Source organism: Meles meles, chromosome 8 (assembly GCF_922984935.1).
Source record: "Meles meles chromosome 8, mMelMel3.1 paternal haplotype, whole genome shotgun sequence".
Taxonomy (NCBI): domain Eukaryota; kingdom Metazoa; phylum Chordata; class Mammalia; order Carnivora; family Mustelidae; genus Meles; species Meles meles.
The window spans coordinates 56,576,066-56,584,641 of record NC_060073.1 but is presented as its reverse complement, the minus strand read 5'-3'; the positions used below and the strand labels follow the sequence as shown (position 1 = coordinate 56,584,641).

The 8,576-nt window shown below is 41.7% G+C and overlaps 1 protein-coding gene across 1 annotated transcript; it reads left to right on the top strand.

Annotated features, from left to right (window-relative positions):
* The first annotated feature begins 4,837 nt into the window (after positions 1 to 4,837).
* Positions 4,838 to 5,809, top strand: LOC123949872 (olfactory receptor 56B1-like). The gene has a single exon (XM_046017565.1). The coding sequence runs from the start codon at positions 4,838 to 4,840 to the stop codon at positions 5,807 to 5,809; it is 972 nt and encodes a 323-aa protein (XP_045873521.1).
* Positions 5,810 to 8,576: the final 2,767 nt, after the last annotated feature.

Here is an 8,576-nt window from a genome sequence, read left to right as displayed (position 1 = left end):
ACCACTGTGGCAAACAGTATGGAGCTTCTTTAAAGAATTAAAAATAGGAATATCATATGATCCAATAATTCTGTTACTGGGTAATCATGCAAAGAAAATGAAAACATGATCTAAAAGATATATATACCCCTATATTTATTGCAGCATTATTTACAATACCCAAGATAAGGAAGTAACTTAAGTATCCATCATTATTGACATATGAATAAAAAAGTAAAGAAGATGTGATATTGATACATATATTACCTTATTCCATCCTATTATATATAATGGTATATATACATACATATATATATATATATATATATATATATATATATAATGGAGTATTATTCAGCCATATAGAAGAATAAGATTTGCATTTGTGACAACATGAATGGACCTAGAGGGTATTAAGCTAAATGAAATAAGTCAAAGAAAAACAAATATCATATGATTTCACTTCTCTGTGAAATCTAAAAAAACAAAACAGATGAATAGACAGAATCAGACCTATAAATAAAATCAGACCTATAAATAGAGAGGATAAACTGATAGTTGCTAGAGGGGATGGGAGTGGGGGGCTGGGTGAAATAGATGAAGGGAGGTGGGAGGTACAGGCCTCCAGTTATGGAATGAGTAAGTGATGGGGATAGAAGGTACAGCATAAGGAACAGAGTCAAGGGTATTGTAGTAGCATTGTACAGTGACACAGAGCAGCTACACTTGTCGTGAGCATAGCATAATGTATAGACTTGTTGAATCACTATGTGGTATACCTGAAACTAGTGTAACATTTTCTGTAAACTCTACTCAAAGAGGAAGAAAAAATTTTGAAGAAGAAAAGTTTTATTCTTTGGTTATAGAAATAATTTTACCTCCACCACAGCTTCTAAATCTATTCCTTTTTCTTCATCCTCAATGACCCCATCCTACTTCAACACCCAGTCATTGTTCCTTTGTATTACTGCTATTCACCTGATTTACTTATATTTATTCTTGCCATATGTAATCTGGTCTTGTCATTGTTGCAATGTCTTAATTCTCCTTAAAAACTTCAGCGGTCCCTTGTGATTTTAGCATAAATTTGCTTATAAGTCTCTGGACTCTGTGGTTAGCTCAACAGCTCTATATCACATAGTATCTCATTTTCCCGCACCGCTTAGGGCTCTTTTCTATTTACCCTTTTCTATTACCTTGAATTTAACATGATCCTCTCATTTCAGAATCTTAAAGTTCTTGGAATCCTTTCCCTTCCCCTCACCTCCATCAATCAAACTAACATCATAGTTAAGACCTACTCCAAGGGTCCTCAATAAAAACTGGTGTTTTACTGTAATCCTTCTCTGACACCAAAACTATTTACTCATATTTACCCTTTTCTATTACCTTGAATTTAACATGATCTTCTCATTTCAGAATCTTAAAGTTCTTGGAATCCTTTCCCTTCCCCTCACCTCCATCAATCAAACTAACACCATAGTTAAGACCTACTCCAAGGGTCCTCAATAAAAACTGGTGTTACTGTAATCCTTCTCTGACACCAAAACTAACTTAATTCTCATTAATATGCTATCATATCTTTTGGTGCTTTTGCACTAAAGCACTTCTCCCAGTCTATAGGTATATATATATGTTAGATTCTTTATTTAGTTTTTTATCTACCTGTTCAAATTAGACAACAGTTTCCATGTGAAAATGGACCATAACAGTTCATTGATCATTCTATGCCTACCATATTTTGTAAACATAGTAGAAGCACTAATATTTATCATCTATCTATGTATATATCTATCTGTCTATCTATCTATATAGTGAATAAATTTGCCTCTAAAATTTGTAAGCATGACATCACCACAAATTTTAGAATCCCTTGAAATGTTGTAGTCAAGAACAATTCAAACACTAATAAAGTTGCCCACTTCTTATAGGGCCATTTTGGTTTCATAAATGAATGTATTTTTCTGTTTATATGTGATTTCAGGTATTACTGATAGGAAAAATATCTCTGAATTAATCTCCTCCCCAAGCTATTGGGATTTAATATCCTAGGCTTTCTCCTTTCCCTATGGGCTATTCTGTCTTCATGTTTCCAAGGGAAGTCTATTATCCTTAGATCACTGAGTTGTTTGCTACTCCCCATAAATTCCAGACCTCATAATTATTATGCCATCTGTCAGTTGAGAACACATCCTCAGCTCATGTGTAAAGCTCCTTTCTCAGTGTTGTGTCTTTTTTTTTTTTTCCAGATAGGAAACCCCTGCCATTGCCAAGACCTCAGACTGTGAATCTCTGCTCAAAACCACAGTTAAGTACTGAAACCTTGGCTTCATCATATTGATTAATCCCAGAACATCCAATGGCATCCTTAACCTTTTCTTATGTTGTCTTGGGAATATCCTGCATAAGGGATGGACTTTTTCCCATGTCCTGGCAGGAAATATAGGCTTAGAGAAACTTTTCAAGGGAGTTTGGGCTAAAATTAGGGAATATAGATTATCTACTGCTAAAGAAGTGACTTCATCTATAAAACAGCTACCAGATTAACTTCAGGGAGACTGTATTAACTCTTTTCCATAGCAGGATCACGTGCCATGTCCCGTTAATCTCTAACTGCTAAAAAAATATTTAAAACACAATTTCCTTTCTGTGGACTCAAATCTGCTTCTTCTCTTAACTGGTTTGCACTAATATCAATCAGGGGAAAACATCAAAGATACAGGACTGTGTCTTTGGTAGGAAGATGTGTAATAATATGTGAGTATTTGGCAAAAGTACCAGGCTTCATGCAGTCCAGTGGGTCACACACTTCCAAGCTCTCAAGATGGAGCTAGGAAGCGGAAATCCTCAGAATTTTGACCTAAAAGTTTAAAGTCAAACCAGCTTCATCTCCAAGCTTTTTTGTGTCTGTTTTGTCACAATTTGCTATGAATACATTTAGATGACTTTAGTGTTCCTCAAATTACATTACCATTAAAGAAGGATGAATTGCCCCATGTTTAGGCAGTGCATATCTATCTAAACATAGAGGTAGCAAGACATTTCTGGGGGAAAAAAATGCAGCTAGTTGGGAATATATCTTCTTATGTTGGTGATAACACAAGATAATTTTAATTTCTTTCAGATATGTTTTTCTACATTCAAAAGTAATTATATAAAAAATAAATAAAATGAACTATATCAAGAATAAATCCATAATTGTCTCATCTGCTGTAAAGGAATTTAAATTTTATTTGAAAGAAAGTGTGAGGGCATGGATTAGTGTAGGAAACAGAATACCAGTTTTATGATGATCAGATTGCTGAGAAAAGGAAAGAAGCACATAAAAAGGCAAATAAATTTGACCAGGTAAGGCTGCAGAAGCAGTGGCCAAGGGAAGGCTACCCGAGTGAAGTAAAGGGCAGGAAGCAATAGGACAAGGAAGCAGTTGTTTACCAATAGGAAAGGATTGTTTGTTAGTTTCAGGCTTGGCTGTTTGGTTCCTGAACAGAATAAAAAGTACATGAAAAACAACAGGGTCCAACAAAAGATGAGTCTAGTTTCAAATATGAATCTGAACATACAGTAGAAGTGTGTTCAATAGTATGGACAAGTAATTCTTGTTCATTAAATAAAATCAAAACCATCTTATTACCTGTGTCTGAATCCTTTATTTATATCACTTTATAGATTCTCTAAGACTGAATTAGGAATAAAAAAGTTTGTTTTTTTTTATATTTTATATAGTTATTTGAGGGAAAGACAGAGAAAGAGAGAAAATGAGCATGGGAGAGGGACAGGGAGAGAGAGAGGGAGAGAGAAGCAGACTCCCTGCTGAGCAGGAAGCCCTATGTGGGGCTGGTTCCCAGGACTTAGAGATCATGACCTGAGCCCAAAGCAGACACTTAAATGACTAAGCCACCCCGGTACCCCTAGGGAAAAATCTCTATTATTTTCTCCATTATATGACTCCTGAAATTGACAAATTCAGACATGAACACTTCACTACTAAAGCTATTCTTCTGAGACATTCTCAGCAGTCCATAAAAACGGGATGTAAAAAAGAAAGTAATTCCTCTTTTAATAGGCCTACACTTATGTTTGCAAACTTCTAAGTCTACAATGTAAAATTTTTGGAAGGTATATAAAAAATTAGTGGACATCTATAGCAAGTAGGAATGGTGTAGCTATAAAATTTAATCTCATAATGTTTAAAAAAATTCTTGGCTGTTAGTTAATAAAAATTTGAAGCAACATTGAGACAAATATGAAGAGAACCAACACATCTATTTGATCCCATAAAATTTCTGAAGACATGATGTAAGTTAAAACAACAACAACAACAACAATCAAATTCATGTGATGGTCCCAAATTGAGTTAGCATGGAAAATACAAAGAGAGATTTGAGATAAATGCTGAGTGCCCCCTTTATAGACAGCAGTGACAATTGCTTCTCTGAAGTTTAACTTCAGTAGAAGCCAAAGCCCAGAATGTTGCAATTTATCTTAAATTTCTATAAGGAATGACTGTACAATTCATTTTCTTACAGCTACAAACTATACTCTATGGTGACCTTATTTGAAATATTGTTCAACATAGGGCATCTGGGCAACTCAGAGGGTTAAACCTCTGCCTTTGGCTCAGGTCATGATCTCAGGGTCCTGGGATCTAGCCCCATATGGGCTCTCAGCTCAGCAGGGAGCCTCCTTACCTCTTTCTCTGCCTACTTGTGGTATCTCTCTCTCTGTGTCAAATAAAAAAGATCTTAAAAAAAATATTGTTTGGCAATTGTGTGAGGACATTTAAAAAATAGAGTTGACGATAATTTTGCACAAAAAAGCAACTTTGAAAACCATTTTCCTTTTCTCTTAGGAAAAGATGTCTGCATCTCTGAAAGGCTCTAATAGCTCCAAATTCCAGGTCTCTGAGTTCATTCTGATGGGATTCCCAGGCATTCATAGCTGGCAACACTGGCTCTCCTTTCCATTGGCAATACTCTACCTCTTAGCCATTGGTGCTAACATCCTCATCCTCATCACCATTTGCCAGGACACTGCCCTTCAGCAGCCTATGTACTATTTTCTGGGCATACTCTCTGTGGTGGACATGGGCCTGGCCACCACTATCGTGCCCAAGATCTTGGCCATCTTCTGGTTTGATGACAAGGTCATCAGCCTCCCTGAGTGCTTTGCTCAAATTTATGCTATTCACTGCTTTGCTGGCATGGAGTCTGGTATCTTCCTCTGTATGGCTTTTGACAGATATGTAGCAATTTGTCACCCTCTTCGCTACCCATCGATTGTCACCAATGCCTTAATCTTAAAGGTTACTGTGTTCATGGTACTTAGAAATGGCTTGTTTGTCATTCCTGTGCCTGTGCTTGCAGCCCAGCGTAACTATTGCTCCAGGAATGAGATTGAGCATTACCTGTGCTCTAACCTTGGGGTCACTAGCCTGGCTTGTGATAACAGGAGGCCAAACAGCATCTGCCAGTTGATTCTGGCATGGCTTGTAATGGGGAGTGACCTAGGTCTCATAATATTGTCATACACTTTGATTCTGCGCTCTGTACTTAGACTGAACTCGGCTGAAGCCGCATCCAAAGCTCTGAGCACTTGTAGCTCCCATCTGATCCTTATTCTCTTCTTCTACACAGCTGTTGTTGTGGTTTCAGTAACTCACTTGGCAGAACCGAAAGCTCCTTTGATTCCAGTTCTACTCAATGTGCTGCACAACATCATCCCCCCTTCCCTCAACCCTATAGTTTATGCACTTAGGACTAAAGAACTCAGGGCAGGCTTCCAAAGGAAATTTTGTTTGAGATTAGAAAAGAACACCAGTCTCCAGTGATCTTCTCCATAATGTTACATTATCTTCAGCTTCTTCTAGAACAGATAGTAGAATTTCAAATATGACAGGGAAAGTGAATGCCTTTGAGATATCTTTTTCACATTCTAAAAGCACGTGAAAACAACAACAAACATTCCCGGTAGCTCCAAAATATTCATAATAGATGAATATATGTAGGGAAAGGATGGACTTTCTACCAAACTAATGAAATGGAATAAAACTAGTGTTTATGAATTGTATCTCTTCCCTAAAATAAAAATGAATATAATAATACATACACAACCAAAGAATTAGTGAGTGAGATGTGAGTTACGGATCATGATTATTCATTCACAGCTGTAACATAGGACCAAAGTCTAACTGCCTGGACAAGTGGCTAAGGAAGATATGGGCAGCATGAGTGGAGGGAAGCAGATCTATATATGGAAAAATAAGAAGCCCGAATTGCTGCACAATGCCAGCCAATTCTCACGAGCTTTCTGCCCAAATCAATATTGATTTGGGCAGAAAGCTCGTGAGAATTGGCCAGAAACCCGTGGTCAACTCCCAGTGGTGGGAGCCTTCAAGGGCGCCACCTGGGCCTGGCCCAGGGTCCCAAGTGGTCAAAACCCTGCAAGAAAGAGCTCTAATGCCAAGTGTGTGTGCAGCCCAAATCGCCTCAGAACACTGGCCACTCCTGCCCTCTACTCAGCCCCCTGGGGAGCCTGCCTTGGCACTGGCAGATCTGGCCTGCCATACTCCTAGGCCCTACCCTTAAGCCTACATTGGGTTTTCAGGTTGATGTCCCCATAGGCCTGGTCCCCAAGCCCTCCAGACTGGGGGCACCTGAGCCACACCTCAGGACTCCACTTGCCACCCAAGAGGAAACCATGCAGTTTGGAGCTGCACAAAACCCTCTGAGTAGGAGAGACCTGCATGACACCCTGAGACCACCCCCCTCACCACCCCCAAATCTGAAGCCTAAGGCTCAGCAAGACCCCCGCCCTCAACTACACCCCTGGGGAGCTTGACTCAGGGGAGCCCCATGGACCCAGCCTGTAATACTTGATGGTGGTACAGGAACCTAGTGAGAAAGCAGTCTAAACACTGGGTGGGTCCACAGCCCAAGTCGCCAAAAAATGCTGACCAATTCTCATGAGCTTTCTGCCAAAATTGATATCAATTTGGACAGAAAGCTCATGATAAGGGCCAGAAACCCCGGCAAACTCACTTCTGATGGCAGGAGTTTTCAGGGGAGCCACCTGGGCCTGGCCCAGGGTCCTGAGTGGTCATGGCATGAACCCTGCAAGAAAGTGCTGTAAACACCAGGTGCAGCTACAGCCTGTATAGCATTAGAACAGGGGCTACCCCCATTCTCTCCTCAACCCACTGGGGAGCCCATCACACTGCTGGCAGATTGGGTCTACCATGCCTCTAAGTCCTAACTCTAACACTAACCCTAGGTTGGGTTTTCAGGCTTGCATCCCCAGAGTCCTGGACCCCAAGCCCTCCAGAATGGAGACTCCTGAGTCACACTCCAGGACCCTGCCTGTGCCCAGGAGGAAACAATGCCCTTTGGAGCTGTTAAAAAACCCTCAGGTGGAGAAAACTGCATGCCTCCCCTGAGGCCACCCCCACCTTTGGCATACCCCCAGGCCACAAACCCAGAGCCTGATGCTCAGCTGACCCCTGCCTTCAACTCCCACTCCTGCGGAGCTCACCTCAAGGGAGAACTTCAGTGTAGCCACATGGGCCTAGCCCGTGGGCCCAGAGGGTCGCAACACACACCAAGCAAAAAGTGCTTTAAACACCGGACACCCACATGGCCTGCATCGCAGCATAATGCCAGCCAATTCTCACAAGCTCTCTGCCTAAATCGATATCAATTTGGACAAAAATTTTGTGAGAATTGGCCAGAATCCTCTGGTAAACTTGCATCCGTGGTGGAGGCCTTCAGGGGAGGTCATGGGCCGGGCCTATGGCCCCAAGCTGTTTAGGTCTAAACCCTGCAAGTAGCACTCCAAATGCCAGGCACCCATGGGCCCAAATTGCCTCAGAAAGCCGGCCATTCCCCACCCTCTACTCAGCCCTGGGAAGCCCGCTTAACCACTGGCAGTTCAGGCCTGCCATGCTCCTAGGCCCTAATCCTAATCCTAGGTTGGGTTTTCAGCCTTCCATCCCCAGAGGCTTGGCCCCCAAGCCCTCCAGATTGGGGACCCCTGAGCCACAATGCAGGACTCTGCCCCCACTTTGCCCCAAAGGAAACTGCCATTTGAAGCTGCGCAAAACTGTCAAAGGAGGAGAAAGACGCATGCCACACTTATTCCACCCCCATATTCATGGATCCTTGGATACAATCCCACAGTCTGATACTCATCCTGACTCCACTCTCAATTCAGCGCCCCGGTACTTTTGCCTAAGCTCTGGCAGATTAGGCCTACCATACCCCTAGGTTGTGTTTCAGCCTTCTGTCTCCAGAGGCCTGGCACTCAAGAACTCCAGATGGGGATCTTTGAGCCACACCACAGTACACTGCCTGCTCCCCAGAAGGAAACCTTGCTATTTGGAGCTGTGCAATGCCCTCAGAGTTGGAGAAATCTGCATCCCCCTGAGGCCAAACCAACCTTCAGTATCCCTCCTGGCCACAAACCTGGAGCCTGACACTCATTCTGACCCATGACCTCAACTCAGCCTCCATGGGAGCTCGCCTCAGTGGCAGCAGATCCAGTCCCAATATCCCTAGGTCTTATTCCCTAACCCTAGTTTGGGTATCCTGAATTCTGTGCCT

Bases quoted from the DNA above. Each gene is read 5' to 3' on its own strand.
- LOC123949872 (XM_046017565.1), top strand. From the start codon at position 4,838: ATGTCTGCATCTCTGAAAGGCTCTAATAGCTCCAAATTCCAGGTCTCT.